Below are 23,870 nucleotides of genomic sequence, written 5' to 3'. Positions count from 1 at the left end.
CCCCCCCCCCCCCCCGAAAACCTATGTTCAAAGGCTTCCATTTCCTCGTCTTTAAAATTAGGACTTAATGTCAAGGTTCATTCGGGTGCTAATTTTCCCATAACTAAGGGAGAAATAAAACTTCATAAGCAAACTCAACGACAGAGGTGCCAATATCTCCATTTGGGAACCTGGGGAAGGACGAAAAGTTGGTGGCCAGGCAGCCCTCTTTACGATGAGTGGGAATCCCACGCTGCCACCCAGGCCTGGCGGGGGGCGGGTCTTCCCTAAAATTTGATAACCAGTTCAGCCTTCTGGGAAGAAGGAAAGTGGAGGTGAAGCCTTGTCTGAAAGATGGAGATGACCACTCAGCAAAACAGCAGTACCCAGCGAAGCACTTTTAATCTACCCTATGAGATAAGTATCATACGCATTTTCACAAAACTGGAAAGGGCAGACGCTGGATTCAAAAATAAAACAGATCTGACCACAAAGTTCTGAAGCATAGTGGCTTTGGACTGAACCTGCGTTTGAAACCACGATTTCTGCCACAAGTCTAGCAGTAAACCTTTCTCCATTTCCACAGCTGTAAAACAGGGAAAATAACACCTTGCTTAGTAAGGTTGCTGTCAAGGCAACGAGCCATGGATGTCGACGCGTCTGACCCAGCGGCTGCTACATAGTATGTGCTCAACAAATTGTAGCCGAGGTTTGAAAAAACAAGGCGCGCACTGCCCGTCCCACCGCGCTGCACGACCGGTGCGCCTCGGGCGTGTTCTCAGCGCCCAGAGCCAGGCCCGGCGCCGGGACGCGGGGCTTCGGGGGCGGACACAGGCCCTGGGACAGAGCAGCCCCGGGACGCCCCCCCTCCCGCCCGCCCCCACTCGCCCGGGTCCGGCCGTTTCCCCCGCCGGCCCGCGCGGCGCGCTACGTACCCGAGGCCTCTGACCCGGCCCGGGCCGCCGCCGCTCGCCCAATCTCAGCGGCGCTTACTGGGTGGCTCCCGGCGGGCAGGCGGGGCCTCGGGGGCGCGCGCACGTGGACCGGACGTCCGGCCGGCGGAAAGGGCGGGCGGGGAAGGTGCGCCGTCGCCGCGCGCTGGGCATGGTGGGCGCCGCGGGGTTAGTGCCCCTTCGGATCGTAAGCCCTCCCACGCCGAGGGAAAAACAACAACACAACCTGGAAAGCCCTGGCTTCAAATTCAGGCCTTGGCCATGTCTAGTTGTGCAGCTCCTGGCAGTCGCTACGGCAGGTAACTGAGCGCCTTCAACCCGCCAGGTCCTAAGAGCACTCTGTAGGCATTAGCTCATTGAATTTTCACAGGTGGAGACTGTCACCGTCCCCATTTCACACAAGAGGAAACTGATTTTCAGAGGTTAATCCGTTTGCTCTCTTAGAGTGCCAGTTGGCTGTAGAGCTCATTCTGTCCGTGCAAGCCCAGCAAGTCACTCAGCCTCTCACCCCGTCTCCGCTATTAAAGTGGGGAGAATTGCTACTACGCTGTTTGTTGAAAGCATTAGGAATACATAAAAAACATCTAATGGTACCTTACAAGTAGTAAGTGGCCCTTAATTACCCTGCTTCCTTTCCCTCTCCCTAAACTGTACCTCTGCTTTCTGCTTTCTATATGGTAGGAATCTTGTCTATCTTCACCGCGAATATCCCCAGTGCCTAGAACAGTGCCCAGCACAGTAGGGATCCGATACATTGAAGAACGAAGTAATGCAACATCTTTCTCTGACCCGAAACCTTTCTCCTTAATGTCAACGGCACCGGCTGCCATCACCCGATAAATAGACTGGCATCTCATGATCAAAGGGCCCATTTCATCCAAACACCAGTCCAGTGTTCGAATCTCCTCTACATCATCTCTGGGGTCTGATCTTGGCCACGCCCAGTGTCAGGGAACTGTTTTTCATGAGAGCTTCATGCTGTCCAACTTTGAAGTCCAGTCCTGATAGAAAGTTTTTCGTTAGGTAATACAATATCTCCCCTAGTTCTAATCTGTGGCAACATGCAGAACAATTCTAATTCCTATTCCATAAGGCCAGATTTAATGGCCCTGTTTCCTTCTTGCATCAAACAATTTACAGGTAACCTAGCTTTGTGGTTCTCGACCTTTTCCCTACTCCTGACCTATTAGAGGGATACACAACTCCCATCAGTAACCCTGGCTGCCATGGCAATGACAGAGATAGGAATATACCTTCCCCTCTCTCAAATTATCAAGCTCTTCTTGGGGCATATTGTTAGGAAACCCCCTGCAGATGATCCTGCTTTTCCCAGACGCTGCCTTACAGTATTGTGAGCATTGGTGTACAGGCCAGGGCCTTGTCTTTTAGGTAGGCATCCTTGTGATCCAATGGGCCAACGGCAGCTGCGACTCTGCATCTCTGCTGGGATGATCCCAGAGGAGAGGCTGAAGGATGCTGCAGGGCCTTCAACCCAGGTATATCTTTGGAACTGAAGCTCTACTTGGCAGTTTGGAGGTGATGCCATCAAGGATTTTTTTCGGCTCAAACACATATGCTCTTTTATTCAGGATATCAATAATAAACTGGCTCTAGCTGCTTACATGCTCTCACTTCATCCTGACAATGATCTGCATCTCAGTCACCTCTCTGTCCTTGGCATTAAGCACAATACATGGAATATGGTGCTGCTTCAAGTTGTTTGATGAACAACCCTCTGAGTCCGAGAGAGATGACTCCTTTGACTCCTGGGTCTTTGACTCTTGGTTCTTAAAATTAAACTTACTTTCCGTATGTTTATTTTAAATAAATATTAATATGCAATTAAATTTATACCGTACCTTACAAATACCATTAATATTTATCCTTTATTAAACAGCTTAAAAAAAAAAAAAACTCCCATAGGTTGTCACCAGCTGGAAGATAAAGTCCAAACTTCTTAGCCTGAAACTTAAGGCCTTCTGTGACCTGGCCGCAATCACCCCTCTAGACATATGTCTCACCATATGTCTCACCATATGTTCTCCCTTGGGAAAGGCCAAGAAGGATAGTGATTTAGTTACTGCACCAGACTTTGTGTTAAAACACCAGGTTCAAGTCTGAATTCATACTAAGTAGCAGTGAAACTTCGGACTAATCATTGAACTTCTTGTTTTCTCATTGTAAAAGGGGAGTAACACCTGCCCTGCTCATTGCACAGCATCAAACGAGACAGTTGATGGTGGGGATCAAAGGAACGACGTGCTAGCACATTTTGTGAGCAATAAACGCTCTACAAACACAATGGGTCACCATACTGTGTGTTCCTTCCTCTGCCCTTTCCCTCTAACGTTTCCACACCTGAAGCCTTTAACCCTTCTCACTATTCATTCATACATTAAGTAATCCAACAAATATTAATTGAGGACCCACTCTGTATCCCTTGCTGGCCCAAAGATTACAGAGGTGAGGAAAATCCAAAGTATTCTCTGCCTTCCTGGAACACAGGGTCTTGTGGGAGAAAATGGTTGCAAACTGTATAACCACACAAACAAAAAAAGGAAAACTGCAGCTGTGATTCCAGCTCAGGGGTGGGTCCACACTGCCCCGAGAAATTATAATGAAGGATCCGGCACTTAAGTTGCCTCCAAGGCCAAGTTCAAAGTCTGTTTTCTTCAGGAAGCCCTTTCTAACAATGCTGCCCCAAAGATCTGCACCCCCTGCCCCACCCCAAACTTCAGTTAACTTATCTCTCTAGCTCATTTAATCATACCCAGTCAGGCCGTGTTATTTTTTTCTGGTTTTCCCAACTTCACTGTAAGTGCCTTCTGAGCAGCGAATGGCTGGCACGCTCTTAAATCCCACAGATTTAAGCCACAGAAGGCTGGACCCACTGCATTCAGACCCATGTGTCAGGGGCTGTCATAGGAAGGAAGGGGACCCTTCGTGAAAGTGAGCTCCAGGGGAGACAGGAAGCTGCCAAAGACCATCTCCCTGTCCCTTATTCACAATTGGGCACACTAGCCCTGTTCTTCAGAGGAGAAAAACTCTCTTACTTAGGACAGCCAGGCTACTGCCTAGTATGATCTTTCAACAACAAAAATTTCATCATCTCTCTCCCCAGCTAAAAATCTTTCAGCAGCTTCCAAGAGTCTTCAGGATAAAGCCCAACCCCCTCAGCATGGCATCCACATCCCTTCCTGGTCCGACTGCTGACTGCCTCTCCAGTCTCAACCTCCAAAATGCTCATGTAATTCTTGCTGCAGGACCTCAACAGCACCCCTCTCAGGCAGCGGGACTCTCCCCCAGCCCCCGCCCCATCTGTCTGGTTCCCCTTTGAAAACTCAGCTTAGCCATCTTTTTGTCCAGAACCTCTTTCCTGAGGCCAAGGGTGCCTCCAGGCTCCACCTACATCCAGGGTTTCCACTCTCTCACACACAGTACCATAATGGTGAGTCTATGTAGTTACCAACTTGGGGAGTGAAGCCAGGATGGGGACGACTGTGTTGTTCTATCCCTCACTCTCTAGTTCCTGCCACAGAGCCTGGCAGGTGATGAGTGCTCCAAGGTGTTGAATAAATGAGGCACAACCTGGCTCATGCTTTCCTAGGCCCATTAGAAGAAATGGATCTCTGATATGTTGGGGGTACAGCAAGGGCCTTGATCTGTGACGGACATTGTGAGAAAGTTTTTCTTTGATAATCACAGGGAATGCTGACTTCCTGGGAAGGGAAATAATAATTTCTTAGCTATTGACCATGTCAGACACTTTACTAAGTGTTTTGCCTGCACTGTCTCATTTTCTAAGTGAGGGCACTGAGGCTCAGAGAGGTTAAGTGACTTGCCTAAGGTCACTCATTAGGCAGAGGCAGAACCAGGATTTAGAACCCAGGGGGTTAGACTCTGAATCATGTTCTCTTAATCACCATATTCTGTCTCCAGTAACAACTGTGAAGGGATAACAGAGGTATCCACAGTAGAAGTAAATTCCAGAATCCGCAGTTTCACAGGCACAATCCTCAGTCACCCCTTGGGCTCTGCTGTACCTGCCTTTGTAGAATGCTTCTGCCAGAACGGGGAGGATAGAAAGAGCCAGCAGAACTAGATGGGAGAATACTGCTATTTTCATATGATGAGGCACTCAGGAAGCTGGGAATGTCTACCGCGGAAAAAAGAACAGGGAACCAGATATCAATTGAAGAATATGTAACAATTATGTAGAGGGACACAGGATTATATGCTTCCATGTGACTCCATAAGGCAGACCTTGGCCAACTTTCCACCAATGAGAACTGTCTGAAAGTGGAAGGCGCTCTGTTATGGAGGGTGGGGGGTGGGGGGTGGGAGGAACAAATATGAGAACTCTTGGAATCCCAAGAAACTATCCACAGACCCAATTTAGGAAACTCTACACTGTACTGCTTTTGGTGATCCTTCTGTCCCAATGCGACAATAGACTCGAAAGTAAACTTACATTCCAAAATCTCATGTAGCAATATTCAATTTTCAGTAGTCATTTTTAAAAAGTATCACCTATACTCAATTTCTTTTTAAAAACATAACATTTAAATTTTATTACAGAGAAATAACAGATTCTACAAAAATCTAAGTGAGCATTCTCACTTGAAAGACCCTAAGAGAGCGGGGAATAAGTACCTTTCAGGTGCCTTTGAAGTCTGAAATTCTCAAAGGTGCTGGATTCCAGAACTTGGGACTGGTACTTGCATTCTGAGCTTGGACATGACAGTCTCATTGCCTGTCTCCCTCCCAGAAAGGCTCTCCACTGAGCAAAAACCGCTCAGTTTGCAGGAAAATACAAGGCAGTGTCTTTCTTAAGCTTTGAACCACAAGAATGGCAGGGTCCACAGTCGACCCTATAATCACTCTGCCCTGGTCATGTTTCATTAGCTTTTGTTTAACCTCTGCATGTCTGTGAGAAAAGAAAATACAAGGTTGGGAATTAGAAAACCAGATGTGGGTTCTGGTTCTGCTACTAGGTATCACTGTGTTGTGTGTATGTGTGTGTTTTTGCAAGCTCAATTTTCTTCCAGTCCCCTTTCCTACCGACTTTACAAGGTTACATGGGCTACAAGTGAAACACTTAGAATTAAATCCAACTAACACATGTAAGGCTTTATTTGTATTATCTCTGACGTCTTCCTCTGGCCTGCAGCTGCACAGAAGACATCATATTGACAGCAGTCTTGGTCCTGGAGAGATGTCTGAGTGGGTGTCCTTCCCTTCTAAAGTCAGATATAAATGACTGGGGATTATCTGCTGCTTTGGATCATATCTACTTCTGCACTTACCACTGAGACAAATGAAGAATTGGCAATATTTAGCTCTCTTTTGTTTTGTTTCCCTGAGTCAGATGGAAAGTGTTTCTTCCCACTTTCTCCCTCTTTCCAGGCTGAGAGTTTCTGAATGGCAAAGATCATCCCTTTTTTTGGTCATGGAGCTCTCTGACCATAAGAGCATGTCATTCCCGTACAACCCACAATCCAGCCTGAATGGGAACTCTAGAAATGGGAACCACGTCTTTGGGCGTTGGCCTCAAGACTCAGGTGCAATTACTCAAACACAGGGGTGAGACCCAAGGGACTGAAGCATTCAGTTAATGCTAAAACCAGATAAAGATGTCACCATTATTTTCAAATAACTGATTTCCTTGGGTAGATGAAGCAGACAATGGGACTTCTGTAGTGACAAAGAATTCAGAGGGCCGAAGGGCCGACAGATGCAAATTTGTGCACCGATTCTGCCACTTACTTGCTTTGTGACTGCGCGATTTACCACCCAATCTGGGCCACATTTCTTCGTCTGTGCCTAAGGGGAATAATAATGCAACGCATCTTCTCGGCTGTTGGGAGGATTAAATGAGATATACGAAAAGCCTTACCCCAGACTCTGGCATATGAGCGCTCATTAAAAAGAGGATGTGGAGAGTCCTAGGAACACTGTGTGAGCTTCGTGGAGACCAGTACCTGGAGGCCAAGAAGCGGCAAAGCCCGACCAGTCAGGTCTCCTGGCTCAGGGTCGGTGCTCCGCACACCACAATCCACCGCCTCCAGGAGGCCTCGAATTCACGACGACCAGGGGCCGCCTGAAGTCCCGAGTGAGGAAAGGCGACCAGGAGCCAACCTGGCTTCTCACAGCAAAGGCTCTCCAAGAAGGCCCGACGCATTCGGGCTCCCGGTGGGTAGCACCCGCGGGCCTCAGGCCTCATTACTTACCCGGTAATGGTAACGGTCCTTAACGGCAGCCAATAACGGCTCACCTATGGCCCAGACACTGGCAAGGGCAGGCTGAGGTCAAACCTTGGATTTTGGCGCCTCATCCCGAAACCCTAGGCAAGCATCGAACTACAATTCCCAGCATGCCACGCGGCCGCTGGGTCGCGGAGCGTCGGCCCCGCCAACCTTGGGGCCCTTCTTTCCTCAAAACGCGGCTGAACGCCCAGGACTTCCGGGTAGTGCTGGCCCCCCCCACCCAGGACAGCCTCCTTTTATGGTTTCTGGGTATTGTAGTCCACCTTGTTCCGGTTTCACGAGAATGAGCTGTTCCTAGCTACGGCGCCCTTCGACACAAAAACTACAAAACCCAGAATATATCGCAAGTTCCTCTCGTCCAATAGGAACCCCCCATGTTGCGAGGCGCGGAGGCCGGCTCTCGCAACTCAAGATGGCGGACGAGAGTGAGACAGCAGTGAAGCCGCCGGCACCTCCGCTGCCTCAGATGATGGAAGGGAACGGAAACGGCCATGAGCACTGCAGCGATTGCGAGAACGAGGAGGACAACAGCTACAGCCGGGGGTAACGATATCCTCGGAGTCCAATTCCCGTCCAGTCTCCCACAGCCTGGGTCTCTGGGGTGCGGGGAAGTCACCGGGAGCTTAGGGTAACCCCACCCCCATATTCTAATTGGCTGAGACGTTGGGATCCTGCCTGGCGATTGGTTGCTGTCTTTGTCATTTACCAGGGTGGGTGCTCAGTATATTAAGGGCCGGAGACATTCAATACTTTTATTATATAAAAGTTCTTCTGTGTAATGTTGCACTCGTGTCCTTCACCTGCGTTCAGGGAAAAGAGCATGTTGGACGGTGGTTTTCGATGGCACAACACGGGTCACCCTAACAGTACAGTTCAAAGGGAACGTTACTTATAGAGGTGTGTGAACAACGTGATTAGCAATAAACGAATAATAAAACATTTCGCTGCAGCTCACCTTCAATGAGGAAATATATCAGTTTGTACAAACCATAATTATGTTGTAAAATATCACTAACAGAAGAATCTCAAAATACAAACTTACCTTATAAACCCTACAGTGTAATTACTGTATGATAATGTTTTGATGTATGCGGTGCTCGTTTTTCCAGATAATCTATAAGTTTCCTGAACAGCATATAATTACGTCTTCCAGGATCGTTGTTCTGTTAACTTTGTGAAATAGCCTCAGAGCTTCAAGAAATTGAGTGATGGTGCAGCTTGCACAGGGTTTGGAAGTGGATTTAATACTGCATCTCCTGTACTTCAGAGTCTTACGTACTAGTAACTGTTACTTGGGCAGAAGAAATTTCATCAAGCGTTTGTTTCAGTGTTGAGTTCTATTTCCAAATCAGTTTTCATTCTTGTAAGCCACACCCTATCATTCTGCTTTCTTCCTATTGTTACAGTGGCTGGTGCTGAAGCTCTGTCCCTGTCTATATTTACGTGTATGTTTTTTAACGGAAAGTTATGAGAGACTTTTTTGGATGTATAACTTTGGGTGAGTCTGTGGTGGTCTGATTCTGTGCGTGTGTGTGGTAGTCCCATTTTCATAGTCATGAAGCCATTTGCAGTATTAGCGGTAGTCCTGTAGGCAAAGGTAAAGGTTGAAATCTTTGGATAAACTTAAAAAAAAAATCCACTGCCTCGTAGAACAAAGGATTAATTAAGTAGTTTATAATCTGCTCGTGATGAATCCTTAGGTTAAAAGATCTAGCTTTTATGTTCTTTGACCAGCATTTAAAAAATCACAAGAAGAATGTAGAGGAAAAGGAAGTTTGTCAGATCTGGTTTTATAAGAGTGTGTTCTTTTGCTACAACTCACAGCAGATCTCATGTAACAAAAGCCGTGAAGTTTGAGATTCCTAAGAAAGGAAGAGCTCTTAAAGAGGAAATAGGAACAGGAAGAAGGGAAAGTGCAGCCCTCCCGAGTAGAAATCCTAATTATAGATGAGAGTTGTTAAATTCAAAAGTCAGTTCAGAAGTGAAAGTACAGCTTTTTCTTTGCTCTGTGTGTAGTTGCTTTTATTTTTCTCTGCTAAACTGTTGCCCTGACCATCGTCTATAGCTCTTTAATTGGTTTTATTCCCTATGATCTGTGAATCACTTTGCAAAACTATTTGGCAGAAAGTTCTGTGTTTTATTTATAGTACAACAAAGAGGTAAACTTAAAGTTTGACGGTATTTTGTTGTTATTGTTGTTGTACATGGTTATATATGGTCTGGGTGAACAAATTTATTAGCATCTCAAATCTAGAGGTCTGTGTAAAAGAGTTTGGAGGTGGCAGGTGAAAAACAGAGGACCCAGCTTGGAGGACAGGCTACTTCTGGCGCTCCAAATCTGAAGTGGAGTTAATATTTTCCATTAATTGTGAGAGGAAATGATTTTGGGAAGAGGCAGTGTGGCACAGAAAGAGCATGGCTTTTGGGGTTCGTTCATACCTGGGTTCAAAGCCTGGTTCTGACACTTAGTTGTCCTGTAACCTTGGGAAAGTTACTTAACCTCCAGTTGTAGGGATTAAATGAGGTAACATGGGGAATACAGCCTGGCCCCTCCCTCCTATTTTTCCTTCAAATCTTCCCTGTCCTCCTTTCCCCAGCTTGTGCTCTTATCCATACCTCATTTTTTTGTAGCATTTATAACAGTAGTTAAATAATGTGTGTCCAGTCCCTGCCTCACCTGACTGTAAGGTGCCCGAGTAGAGGGACCATGTCTTTGAGATGCCTGGCACTTAATGGGTGTTAGTGAGTGTTTGCTGGATGCACAAATGGCAAATGTTAAAATTCAGAGTTCAGTGTTGGTGGAGTTTCTCCTCACTGAGGGGAAGAGTGTCAGATTTTTCTTACATACACACTTTCTTACCCCAAGTCAGTCTCATTGTGAGCCTTAACTTCAGTTTCCTATGAACTATCTACAGAAATCGGGGATTCTACAATCTGTCGTGGAAATTTTCCACTTTTTTTGGCTTCTTGAAATTTTCTTAATATTACTTAAAAATGTTTTCAAAAGTGATGTAAGAATTGAAGGGGAGCATCTCCTTTTGATGCGAATGAGTCTAAAGTACAATAGAAGTAAAAGTTAATGACAGTTCTGGGGCGCCTGGGTGGCACAGTGGTTAAGCGTCTGCCTTCGGCTCAGGGCGTGATCCCAGCATTCTGGGATCGAGCCCCACATCAGGCTTCTCCGCTATGAGCCTGCTTCTTCCTCTCCCACCCCCCTGCTTGTGTTCCCTCTCTCGCTGGCTGTCTCTATCTCTGTCGAATAAATAAATAAAATCTTTAAAAAAACAAAAAACAAAAAAAAAAAAGTTAATGACAGTTCAAACTAACCCTTATTCTCTTAGGCCTTCCTTTCGGATGGGCTCACAGTACTTTACACTAATGAAACGGCCATAATTAAGTAAACATTTGATGAGTATAGATTTGACATATACGTTTAAACACATATATCTGTGCACATGCATACATGCAGTGTATGTTTTATATTGTGTGTGTTTATTTTTTATGTATGTATCTCTACAGTTTTTCTATATGCTATTTTTTTTTTTTAATCTACTCAACAGAGGCAGGCAGCATTTTTCCCCCAGTTACTTGCCAGACATAAGTTATGCTGAGCAACTGGGAGAAGAGTCAAAGATATTTTTTTTTTAAGATTTAATTTATTTGAGAGAGAGAGTGTGTGTGCTTGGGTGTGCACAGGAATTGGGGTGAAGCAGAGAGAGAATCCCAAGCAGACTCCCTGCTGAGCGCAGAACCCCACGTGGGACTTGATCCCAGGACCCATGAGATCGTGACCTGAGCCGAAACCAAGAGTCGGACTCTCAACCTACTGAGTCTCCCAGGCACCCCCAGACTGAGATAATCTTAATGCTGTATCCCCCTGCAGTTCACCATTCATCTATATGCTTTAATTTGCTTGTTTGTTTTTAGTGAAAGTCTTTCCAAGAATTGTTACTAAAGAATAAACCTTATTAGCTAGCAGTAGATTTTAGTTTTGGGTTAACAAGTAAAGTTTATTTGGATGATTGGAACAGGAAAGGGCTTCTATATTATTTTGTTCCTAGGATTCTTTTAGAATTTATTTTGCAATGTCATTGATACCACTGAAATGCTGGTAAGGCATCCCTTTGATAAGGATGTCTCTTTCCCATCCTGCTTTCTTACTCCATGGGGACAAGTTAAGATGAGTTCTTGTAAGTTTTCCTCACTAGTCCTGAGCTGTTATCTCTTGTGTAGAAACTTAAGAGAAAACAAAGGGCTTTTTGAAAGGAAATTCCATAAAGCCAGCCTTACTTGCTTTTGTTTTATTCTTCAGATTCTCCGAGAGTGGTTCTTTCCATATTTATTTGGTGACTTATAGCTGCATCTAGCTCTTGGAAAGAAGAAGTCTTTTTCGTCCCTTTTTCTTAATTTCTCCCTTCAGCTTTTGGTTTTTCAAAACTAGATCAAAGCAGAAATGAAAAGAGAAACCTCATCACTGATATCAAATAAGTGTTCTAATTTTATTTCCCAATTAAGTGGCAATTAAAAAAGAAAACTAATCAAGAGCTGCTTCAAAGAGAAGAGACTGGAAAGCAGAAGAAATGAAAAGCAAATGAGAGCCTATTTCAGGGAGACTGCTGCTCATGGCACACCAGTTCTGCTGATTTTTCACATTGTTTAACTAATGTGCTCACTCTCAAATTTGCCAGCTTTAGTAAGTCTGCACTTAACCCTTTGCCTGCAGAGTCCATAGATTTGGGGACCATAGATTTAATAACTTCAGGAAGAGCTTCTTCAGCTCTTCTCTGTAACCTTGTCTGAAATCTCTACCCTCAAGCCTCTCTTCTGATTCCTCCAGGAAGGTGCTCTTGGGATTGTTGCATTTAAAGCACACAAAACATGGTGTTCTCTATTGAGAGGGCCAAAACAAACAAACAAACAAACAAACAAAACAAACTTAGACTAAAATTCCTCGACAGGGTCAATACTTGCTTAGAAATTTTTTCTGCTACTGCTGACTTAGAGAGGCAGCTGAAGAGGTTATACTGCTGTCAAGCGTGTGATAAATGTTATCTGTTGCTATTATTACTGTAGGCTGGCCGCTGTGCTAAGCCCCTTCCGTGGATTATCGTCTAGACTTCACTTACAAAGACTGATTTAGTTTTGGTAGTGAGGCTTGGGATTTGCGTCTCTACCTCTTCCTTTGACACCCTGGAGGATCCGTTGTGAACTTGCTGGATTTCTTTTCCCTACTGCCTAGATTTCTGCCTCCTAACTCTGCAGCAGTGTGAGTCTGTCTTTGGATCCATTCAGTAGCCCGTGGACTTTCCCAGACTAGGGGAGCCAGTTGGTGATGGAGATGGCTGGCCCCTTGAAACTCTTCTTAGTGGACAAGTATCTTTTGCAGAGGTCATTCTAGTGTGTGAAATTTCTGCCAGCAGTGAGTCATTGCTCAGAAAATTACTGAAAATGGTCTCTGAACAGCATTTGATTTGACCTCGGAGTTGCCAGGTTACAGTGTGGCTCACCAAAGCAACCCAGAGGATGTGGAATTTACATTTCTGTCTCAGTCCCGTTCTAAACAGTTTAGTATATCAGAGCTTTTGTGACCCCTAAAAAAACCCCCAAAAACAAAAAAACCCAGTTATTCTCCGTGGCAGGAACTGGCTTGTTCACCCTCAGAATTCTGGCCAACTGTCCCAGGAAGGGCAGAGGATGGCCGTAAAAGCAATTTTTGTAATCCCTTCCCACAAGCTACTGTTCTTTTCACAGGCCTCCTGGGGTACCTTGATGGCAGTACTAAAGTGTTTTTTTTGTTTTCCCCATCGTCTGGGATTCACACACAGTTCTGTATATAAATAACTGATGGGTGGGACTGAGTTTGGGGCATTGCTGTAAGTGACTCTGTAGTCACGGCAGTACAGAGGATCGATGTTTGAGACCGAGTCAGACCGTGTGGCTTCCACCGGGTACCCCTGTATGCCACTGCATTCACCTCTTGGGGCCTTCCGAGTACTGGTAGGATTATTGGTGAACATATCACACCTCAGAAATAAATGGATTTGCAGAAGGATTTCCCGATATCCAAAAGCAGAATCACAAGGATGTTAGAGCCTAGGATTTGTTTAATAGGTTTCTCCGGAAATTTTGAATTTTAGCCCAAAGAATTAACTTCCAGTTCTTAGGGGTGGAAAATAAGTGACCAAAAGTTGTGAATTTTATTTTCTGAACTCTTTTTTTTCTTTGATCTCATAATCAAAACTAAACCCGTGGTCTGTGTTTAAGACAGTGGAGCCATTTAAAATACTTTCATGGGAGCTTTTTTGTTGAACTTTTATAGGAATAGGACCTAAGGAGGGAGAAGATGACAAATAAGAAAGTTGATAATTTAATATGAAAGTTGATTATTTAAAATCTCAACCAGTGGCTCAAAAGAGCACGGCATCCCCGCACTCTCGTAGACTGTTAACAGCTGTCCTGTGGAAATGCTACTGGAGATGTTTTGCTGACCCTCTTTTGGGCTCTGGCTTTTCAGGGTTTTATTTTAGTCCATTATGCTGGAGAGCGTCAGTCAAGCACATGATTTGTTGAACTCCTAACTGTGCGCTGGGTGCAGCCGGGGGTGCTGTAGGAAACAGCTGTATCAGATGTCCTTATACTCAGGAAAATTTTTTTTTTTTTAAAGATTTTATTTATTTATTTGACAGAGAGAGACAGCCAGCAGAGAGGGAACACAAGCAGGGGGAGTGGGAGAGGAAGAAGCAGGCTCCTAGCGGAGGAGCCTGATGTGGGGCTCGATCCCATAACGCCGGGATCACGCCCTGAGCCGAAGGCAGACGCTTAACCGCTGTGCCACCCAGGCGCCCCTAATACTCAGGAAATTTTTAATCTCACTGGGAAGGTAGGAAGCAACGCATTATTCTATGTAAAGTATCGAATCGTTTGGGAGATCATAATCTTAGCCAGCTACCCGTGAGAGCTGGTGTAGTCAGAGGAGGCTTTTTGGATAAAGCGTGTCGCACTCTCCTCCTTGCCTTTCATACGTGCTCCTGTGATCCACAGAAATTTGTTTTAGGGCCTCGTGTGATGAAACAGTGTCTTTTGGCTTTGGAGGAGGCTCCGATGAATTCCCACAGAACCAAGACCGCGGTGTTTGGGAAGGAGTGTCCATGTCTTTAGAGATTGGTGGCTTGTCCCTGGGTACCAGCTGGTTAGTTGGTGCCCAGTTTGCCTCACGTGTCTGGGTTTCCTCTTGTGTAAACAGCAGGTTAAGCCGGGTGGCCCCGAGGTTCTCTCCGGCGCCGGTGGCTGAGCTTGCGCTCCCCCACAAGCACAGCTTTCTGTTCCGCAATCACGCACCTTTGAGTGGATTTTGTTACCCGGTGGGACGGAGAGGAGGCCTGCGTTATGGACCCTTACTGCCTGTCATGTTATCTGGGAGTTCGGTGCTCGGGCTGCTCATCTGTCAGCGGGCCCTTCCCTCTCGCCCACTCCACAGCCTGGCACTGCCTTCTGTTTCTAGAAATCAGCACTGAGGCTCATTTTCTATCTCCTCCCCCGAGCCCTGACTTTATACCAAAGCATCCATGGGATTTCTGTGTTTGAAGGTAGAGTATCTGGGCTTCATTTAAAAAATGACATTTCTTGGGGCCCCTGGCGGGCTCAGTCAGTAGAGCATGAGACTCTTGATCTTGGGGTTGTAAGTTCCAGCCCCAAGGTGGGCATAGAGCCTACTTAAATAAAAAAAATTTTTTTTCATGACTTTTTTTTATCGCTTGTCTTCCCCGTTCCTTGCTCTGTCATTCTGCTAATGTGTCCCATATTCGCTAGGTTGGTCATTAATGACTTGAGTTTATCAGCTTTAGAGTGTAAACTTTAACATTTTTATGTGAACTCCTATGTCCATTTCCATCGTAGGGAGCCCCCCTTTCCCCAGGAAGGCAAATTTCATTAATTCTTTGCTCATTATTTTAGAACCAAATGAGCCAAAGTCAGACTTCGATTTTCTGTATTCCATGGTTCTGGCCCATGTCTTTGGAGTGTGTCAAGGTGACTGGCAGGCTTAGAGTGCTAAGAGATTGCTGTTTCAATTTGCAGAATCCCTACACACCCTGGGATATCTGCCCGCTGGGTGTGGACTTTAGGTCCTTTAAAAATGATGCGAATTCTTAGAGAAGGACTAGCCTGCTTCAGTGGGGTTCTCTGGTGTGGTTCTCCCCAAATCCAAATTGAAGCTCTTTGAAATGATGTTGGCTTCCTGGGAGGCTTGTTAAAGACTTACTCTCAAGGCCTCTGCATTTGGTTTCTTTTGAATAATTAAAATTACTATGATCACCTTGAAAACTAAACCCTAGTGAGCTCTTTGGAGGTCTCTTCTCAAGCCGCCTGGGTGGCTCATCGGTTAAGCATCTGCCTGCGATCAGGTCATGATCCCAGAGACCTGGGAGACCCGGGATGGAGCCACGCATCGGGCTCCCTGCTCAGCGGGGAGTCTGCTTCCGTGTGTCCCTCACCCTGCTCGTCCTCATGTTCTCTCTCTCTTTCACAAATAAAATCTTTGGGGAAAAAAGAAAAGAAATCTCTTCTCTGGATCGGTTGTCCTGTCTGGGTTGCTGACTGTGAGACCATAGTGAGCTCATAATGTGTTCTCGTGGATGTAGCTTGGTGCCTGGCAGCTCCTCGAAAACGACTCTTCTTTCAACTTCCCTTTGTTCTTCACCTGTCTCTGGGCTCGAAGTGCAAGTTGAAACAGGATTGTTGCTCAGTAGCTGCGTGTGCAAATTCAAGCCAGTACAAGGAAAATGAAATTTGCTCTCTGGGTTTAGTTTGGGTCTTGGAGTTTGTCAGGCATGTATATTGATGATGCATAAAAGAGAACAAGAGTTCAGTCTAAGATCCTTCCACAAAAGTGGGGTCCACGAGGCGATGGCTGCTCTGAAGTGTCTCACTGGATAGCAGAGCAGAGGCAGGAAGGTCGTTTCTTAGTGGTTTACTTGTAAAGATTTCTGAAGTTGGAGAAAGTAATTTCTTCTGTTTTCCTTACGTGAAAATGTGTTTAGTAAATATCCAAAAGGTTGATACACAGCCGTTCTTTGCCTTGACCTTTTTTATGCATAGAATTTTTTAAAAATATATTTTTATGGTAATTCATATACAGGGACCAGGTAACTCATTCCATAAGCTGAAATGAAGGACTTACACATTGTGTCAACGGTGGGACACTGCTTTGTTTCCTAACATCAAACAGTTTTTAAATTTTATAATGTTCCACATAATCTTGAGACTGAAGTGAGAATATGTCTGGAATTTAAAAACCACATAGAGTTTTTATAGGCTGCAAATAGGTCTGTAGATGATAACAACATTGAATTACTAAGTGGAAAACATTTTTCTTTAGGCCATAAATGACTTCCTGGACATGGCCTTGAGGGTTTTGCAGAGCATCTGGTTTTAAGGAGTTCACCTTATTCCCCCTCTGAATGTTTTTGGTCTTCCTTTCATGGTATGCCTTCTGTGTCCCATTAAGATAATATCTAGGAGGTGCGCTTGGACTGAAGTAACCTCCAGCCTTTCCTGGATCTCCCTGACTTCATAGGCTCCCGGCGTCGGGGACATTGAGAGGCCGGCAGATGGGTGCAGGCAGTTATTCTGGGAGGGGCAAGGGAAGAGTGAGTGAGCTAGCTGGGAACTGAGGGTTGTGGGCCTCGGGAAAAGTTGGGCTCCATACCTTCCCGGTTACGAGGCTGCTGTCACTGTAGGCTTTCTAGCATGGGAGGGACACACTTTCTAATATGGAAAATCTTTTCACAGAGCTAAGTCCCACAGCTGACTAGAATTTACGATGATGCAGAAAGATGGCAAAGTCAGGGAAATCCAGTACAGGCTGGAGGTAACTTTAGTCCAAGTGTAAGGTCATGAAGTCTGGACGCCAGCATTCCTCCTAGGCCTAGGAATAGGTACATCTCCCACAGGAATGGCAGCTCATGGCTGCAGATTGCCTCCTCCCTACACAGTACCACTTGTTACGAGAGGATAATTCATATTCATAATCACCCCAAGACATTTTAAGAGCAGGTACACTTTCTGAATTATAAAATAAAGCTTAAATGGAATTTATCATAATGGTATGAAAAATGTATTTATATTATTTTAATTCTTTGAAAATTGGTTGTCTAGAATATACAGCTAACACCCTGCACTTAGCTGGTCCTGCAGATTAGGGTTCACTGTATTTCAGGCGGGACTACTAATTTGGACTTTTTAATGGAAGATTTCCAGGGAAGATGGCAGAGTAACATTAGGCGTTACTCTCAGAATGCCAAAATCAGTTTAGACATGGCAGAAACCAACTATATGTGACCCTTGAACAGCCCGGGTTTGAACCGCCCGGGTCTACTTGTATGTGAACAGCACTGTACATGTATTTTTCTTTGGCTTTCCTTGATAATATTTTCTTGTCTCTAGGTTAGTTTGTTTGAAGAATACAGTGTATGATACACACAACTAGAAAATCTGTGTTAATTGACTTATGTTATCGTTAAGGCCTCATCAACAGTAGGCTATTAATAGCCAATTTTGGGAGAGTCAAAAGTTACATGCAGATTTTCGACTGTCGATGGTGGGTCAGCACTCCTAACCCCTGTGTTGTTCGAGGATCAACTGTCCAACCATAATTAGGAAAGCTAAGCTGCAAGGTGAACCTTAAAATTCATCAATAAAATAAAGGAAACCCAATACAAAGGTAAAATAAAATAAAGGAAACCCAGAAATCAACAAGAATTGGGAGAAGACATTAGGGAGCAAATGAATGGGAAATGTAAAAGAAACACAGTATAATATGATTTGTGTCTCAGTAAAGATGTTGAGAGATCGCAAAAAACAAAAATACAAGGCTGTAGGAGACGTTTAAATGTGGCTGTGAGACTTTTTTGCTGCATTTGTGGGGTGTGGCATGCAGAGGGCATGTCCACCTTACTGGGCTCACAGGCATGTTTCCTAGAGTCCTTTTGTGGCAGGAGTGGCTGGGTGCTTCTGTTCTTTTCCCCAGATCCCAGGTACCGGGTTTTGCCCGTGGTGATCACCCAGTCTGAGCCCGCTGACCATCGCCCTAAGTCCTGCAGGCTCGATGTAGGCCGTTCTCACGACTGTTTCACTAGCTTGGACACAGATCGCAGCAACGTGAAGCTGCCTTTTTCCTCCTTCCTTCCTCCCTTTGCAGAACTGCCTTGAGCTTTAGATCCCAGCTGGGGAATCTCACTGAACCTGACGCACTGGGAGGGTGGCAGTGGGCGGGAGGAAGGGTTTCCAAACAGACCGCTTAGGGTTGTCATCATTTTAAATTCAGGCCCTAAGGAAGTGTTGGTGGTACGAATGCCCTGTTACCAGTGATCATTTGCCTTTGGTGCCAGCACTCTAGCAACCTGAAGAAAATAAACATAAAATAAAAGCAAGAATTGAAAAGGTCCGTCTAAACAAATAGGACATTTCTCGCACAGCACCCCCCCCCACACACACACAGAGCTGGTGGGAGTGAGGAGAGCTGTGTTTGCTGCTGTCCTCCAAGTGCCCCTCTGGGACCTGGATTCTCTAGTCAGCTTCGAAGCCAACAGGCCTGATGAAGGAAGGTCTGCCTCCACAGAAAGCTCTTTGTCAGTGTAGCTCAAAACAGATGATTTTTTACAAACTCTGCATCGTATTTACTTCGTCTTACAGTGGTTTGAGTCCAGCCAACGACACTGGAGCCAAAAAGAAGAAAAAGAAACAAAAAAAGAAGAAAGAGAAAGGCAATGAGACAGATTCAGCCCAGGATCAGCCTGTGAAGGTAACAAGAAGGCTCTGTTTTCGTGTGACTGAGAGTTGCTTTTTCAGAGGAGAGAGTGTGGGGGTCAACGTATAGGAATAATTCAGACTGACGATCTCCACTGGTGGTACTTCAGGCTGAGGCGTTCATCCCTCTGCCGCCCTCTGCTGCCCTAGACCTAGGTGATGAAACTGCTTTCGGTACCTTAAGAGCCACAGCAGGTTAGACACTGTCTCCCGAGCGTGTTGCCCCCTCAGTACGTCCAGGGACAGAGCTGCATGTGGTGCTGGCGAGAGCAGTCCGCCGGGACAGCCCCTGCCGCCTAGAGCAGTGGTTCTCAGTCCTTTCTGTCTGAAGTCCCCACCGCTGGGAGAAGAAGAGGCCTGTTCTTTTTAAGGCCGCCCCGTGTGGGTTGTGAGCATCCTCCGCCTGCCGTAGTGCTCGTGCGGGAAACCGCGAGGAAACCACAGAGCGCGTTGTGAGCTCCACAGCGGAGAACCGCTGGCCTAGACGGCCGGCCGAAGGCTGACACACTGACCTGAGACCCAGGAGTACGGGCAGGGATTGGTTTGGAGATAAAACAACATTTAGACAAGAAAACCTTTTCTTTCAGGTTAAGTGCTGCCCCCTTCAGCGTAGACCCCAGGAGAAGCTTGAACACATAATCCCTCTCTTACAGTGACCTCTGGAATAGTGTCTAAGCCTCACAAGAAATCCAGTCTCACTCCAGTATAGCCACACTTTGTCTTACGCCACAAATGTCATGCTCCAACTTGACTCTCTTACCTCGTTGAGTGATTTTTTACTGTTCTCAATATTAAATCCACGATTGGGGGGAAAAGAACCCCCACCATGTTGGCCAGGTTCTTGCCAGGCACTTCATTTTAATTAACCCCAAACCTTCAACATCCCTACCAGGGTGGTGGGGGTCTTCCTCATTTTCAAGATGGGAGCAGCGGGGTGCCTACCTGGCTCAGGTGGTAGAGCTTGCGACTCCTTTTTTTTTGGTTAAGATTTTATTTATTTATTTGAGAGAGAGAACGTGCGCACAAGCAGGGGAGGAACAGAGGGAAAGGAGAAGCAGGCATCCCGCTGAGCAGGGAGCCCCACGCTGGGACTCAGTCCCGAGACTCCAGGATCATGACCTGAACTGAGGGCAGACACTTAACCACCTGAGCCACGTAGGCGCACTGAGTATGCAGCTTTGTTCTAGGAGTTGTGAGTTCGAGCCCCACGTTGGGCATAGAGCCTACTTTTTAAAAAATCATTTAAAGATGAGGGCAATGGCTCAGCCAGGTTGTTGGGTCAGGGATTCCAGCCCAAGCCTGTGCTTTGGCTTTAGAGACTTGTATTTGTTTCACTGTGTGTCTGGGGGCGGTGTTTGGAAGACTCCAGGGGGATTTGAGCTCCAGCGTGTATCAAAATGGTTCTCTTTGAAATTAGAAACATTTAACAAAATACCATTTACATAGCCTCCCTTTCCCTCTTTGTGAGAGGGGTGCAGTTCATTATCAAGAATTTAGGAAAAACCTAACAAGAAGAAGAAAATCACTTGTCCTACCTCCCAGGAATGAGCAATGTAAACATGTTAGTTTATGTTCTCCTTGTCCTTCTCAATCTAAATGAAAAAGAAAAAAGTGGTGGGGCGCCTGGGTGGCACAGCGGTTAAGCCTCAGGACGTGATCCCGGCGTTATGGGATCGAGCCCCACATCAGGCTCCTCCGCTATGAGCCTCCTCCGCTATGAGCCTGCTTCTTCCTCTCCCACTCCCCCTACTTGTGTTCCCTCTCTCGCTGGCTGTCTCTCTGTCAAATAAATAAATAAAATCTTAAAAAGAAAAAAGAAAAAAGTGGTAAAGTAAAAATAGAAGAAGAAATTTTGAGTATTTTTATATAATCATAAGCCTGACATAAGACCCAGAAGTCATAAAAGAAAAATTGACAAATTTAAATCATCTCTGTAAAAATTAAAAAGATAAACAACAGACTGGGAAAATATTTGTAATACGTGAATCCGTCATTTTAAAATAATGAAATGAGTAGGCAGTTTACACAATTAAAAATACATGTTTAATCAGTATATGAAAAGGTAGCTAAATTGACAGTAGAGACATTAAAATTAATAACTTTTTTTCCTCCTAGATGGGTAAAGTTTAAGATTTGGTAAATCTAATGATGAGAGTCAGGAGAAACATGTGCTCACTGGGTTATTAATTCATATTAATTAAATAAACACACTGTTCATTGGGTTATTAATTGATACACTCTTTTTAGAGAACAAGTTGATGATATATTTTACAATTTCAAATGTTCATATCCTTTGACCCAGAAAGTCTCTTTCTTAGACTTCATCCGACAGAAATACATATCCCAGTGAGCAAAGATAGATGTACAAGAAAGTTCATCATGGCATTTTTTGTAAAGCTGAAGAACAAAACCACGGAAATGCCCACCAGTGAGGGACTTGCTAAATATATTGTGGCCGGTCCACAAAGTGGACTCGGTTCGAATGAGCAGGTCTGCGTGTCCACATGGAAGGGTCCCTAAGACATAGTGTTTATTTTTTATTCTTTTAAGATTTTATTTATTTATGGGGCGCCTGGGTGGCACAGCGGTTAAAGCGTCTGCCTTCGGCTCAGGGCGTGATCCCGGCGTTCCGGGATCGAGCCCCACGTCAGGCTCCTCCTCTATGAGCCTGCTTCTTCCTCTCCCACTCCCCCTACTTGTGTTCCCTCTCTCGCTGGCTGTCTCTATCTCTGTCAAATAAATAAATAAAAATCTTTAAAAAAAAAAAAAAAAAAAAGATTTTATTTATTTATCTGTCAGAGAGAGAGAGAGCACAAGCAGGGGGAGCGGCAGGCCGAGGGAGGGGGAGAAGCAGGCTCCCCGCTGAGCAAGAAGCCCAACACAGGACTCGATCCCAGGACCCTGGGATCATGACCTGAGCCAAAAGCAGACGCTTAACCGACTGAGCCACGCAGGCCTCCCTAAGACGTAGTGTTTGAGGAAGAACAGCACGTAGAGTAATACCATATGACCCAATTCTAGTTTTTTGAAAATCGTGCGTGTGTGTGTGTGCTTGGAGCTTGCATGCAAAAAAGTCTGAAATTGTAGTTGCCTCTTCTCACCCTACCTCCTAAATTAAGACTGTTGATGACAAGAATTATATTTAAGGGGTGGGATTGTTGAGTGTCTCCTTTCTATATGTAGTATATATTTCTGCGTGTTTGGAATTTTACACTGAGCATGTATTCCTTTTGCCACCAAATATTGTGAGGCTTAGAAGGAGAAACCCTGTAGGAAGCACCCACTCTTCAGAGAGCCCATCACCAACCACTCTTTCTCTGGTTGTTATATGACATGTGACCTCTGGGATTGGGATGGAGGAACCGCACCCCTTCCTTGAATTACACCCCTTAACTCTTGCACTCATGACTGATCAGAAGTGCTTGTTAACGTAACGGGCCTTTTCTCTCCCCGACTTTGTCTCGTCCAGATGAACTCTTTGCCAGCCGAGAGGATCCAGGAAATACAGAAGGCCATTGAACTGTTCTCAGTGGGTCAGGGGCCTGCCAAAACCATGGAGGAGGCTAGCAAGCGAAGCTACCAGTTCTGGGACACGCAGCCTGTCCCCAAACTCGGTATGTACGTGCTTTCTTCCCCAAGCGCTGGGGAGGGATGTGTCTTTTCCGTGCTTCGGGTGCCACACTGAATTTGTGGAGGGAGGATGGTAGAGTCCTGGAGTTCCTTGGTGGTCAAGCAATGCAGTATAGAAAACACTGATGTTCAGGGACCTTAACAGTTCACAGGAGTACCTGTTGAGAACAAGTACTGATTCCTTTAGTCCGTCGTCATCTACTAGAAATCTACAGAGCAAAACACTCTGTTGGCACAGGCTGAATGGGGTTGTGTGCCGACGGGTCTCTTCCCGCAGAGGTTTTTTAGAGAGACCATCTTATTTATCGGGCGGATGTCTGACCCTGGGGTGGGCTGCGTCCCCAGCCCCTTCCCTTTGTGTCTCAGCCAGTGCGTGCTTCCCAGCTGCACGTAACTTGACATTCTGCTTTACAGTGATGGCTCACCCTCTGGAACGCCGTCTGCGGTCTGGTTGGCATCCTTTAAAAAAGCTGTACTGAGCTCTTAAAAGGGTGGGACAGGCAGAAAAGCTAAAAGGATTCTAGAGAGACGACATAGTAGAGTTAGAGATGCCTGCTGAGACTGAGCCACAGCTAACGTTGATGGCTAACTTCAGATGTCACTGTTGACAAAGTTTCTGGAGTGGTTGCACCATGATTTTGGGTCTGTTGATGGCCCAATTCTTGTTTCCTCTGTGACTGAGAAAGTAAATGTGTGGAGAAGACATGCGTTTGGATACGAAATGTAACCGGGCTTCAGGTTGTGCGTGTGACTGGTCTCTTCCAGAATGTTTGGTGGGGAGGAGGGGCAGGGGCGGGGCAGGGCCAAAGACTGGAGAGGGGCGAGGGGCCGCTGCGCCCACAGAGATGATTGATCTATTCCAGAGGTGGGGAGTATGTGATACAGGGCAGTACGACTCAGCGCGCGGTCCTCAGACCAGCAGGGTGGGCATTGCCCAAGAGCTTTAGACGTGCAGACCCTCAGGCCCCTTCCCAGACTCGTGGAATCAGAACCTGGAGGGGGTTCGTGTCCACTGTGCAAGTTTCAGACACTGCCCTAGCGCAGATGCCGTTCTTGGACAGCTCAGTCACGATCCAGAAGCAAGCTGAGGTGCGCCCCCACAGGGGGTGGAAAGCAGAGCACTGCTGGGATGGTGAGGACTGGTGAATTGGCAGCAGGCACTATTCCAGAACGCTGTCCTGACCCATCCGCCTTGTCTTTCAGGCTGCCCAGCTCAGCCAGGTCCTGGGCCCACTGG

At 45.9% G+C, this 23,870-nt stretch overlaps 2 protein-coding genes across 10 annotated transcripts in view; one reads left to right on the top strand and one right to left on the bottom strand.

Moving 5' to 3' along the window:
- The window catches only part of DCAKD (dephospho-CoA kinase domain containing), a 26,321-nt gene extending 18,955 nt beyond the window's left edge, over positions 1-7,366 (bottom strand). For 3 of the 9 annotated variants that reach the window (XR_005837364.1, XM_040640496.1, XM_040640500.1), the window contains exon 1: positions 7,163-7,355. The gene's annotated coding sequence lies outside the window, so the exon portion shown is untranslated. Of the gene's footprint in view, positions 1-914; positions 1,020-7,162 lie in introns of those variants that run through there. The other 6 variants (XR_005837365.1, XR_005837366.1, XM_040640498.1 and 3 more) reach the window with 6 other exon arrangements.
- Positions 7,367-7,568: 202 nt separating this feature from the next.
- NMT1 (N-myristoyltransferase 1) overlaps positions 7,569-23,870 on the top strand; it is a 31,753-nt gene continuing 15,451 nt past the window's right edge. The window contains exons 1-3 of the mRNA XM_040640502.1: positions 7,569-7,741; positions 18,890-18,998; positions 22,473-22,617. Coding sequence (XP_040496436.1) covers positions 7,611-7,741; positions 18,890-18,998; positions 22,473-22,617 — 385 coding nt within the window. The 5' untranslated portion in view covers positions 7,569-7,610. The remainder of the gene's footprint in view (positions 7,742-18,889; positions 18,999-22,472; positions 22,618-23,870) is intronic.

Source organism: Ursus maritimus, unplaced genomic scaffold (assembly GCF_017311325.1).
Source record: "Ursus maritimus isolate PB19 unplaced genomic scaffold, ASM1731132v1 scaffold_24, whole genome shotgun sequence".
NCBI lineage: Eukaryota > Metazoa > Chordata > Mammalia > Carnivora > Ursidae > Ursus > Ursus maritimus.
The sequence above is the reverse complement of the archived record's forward strand: the minus strand, read 5'-3'. Positions and strand labels throughout refer to the sequence as shown.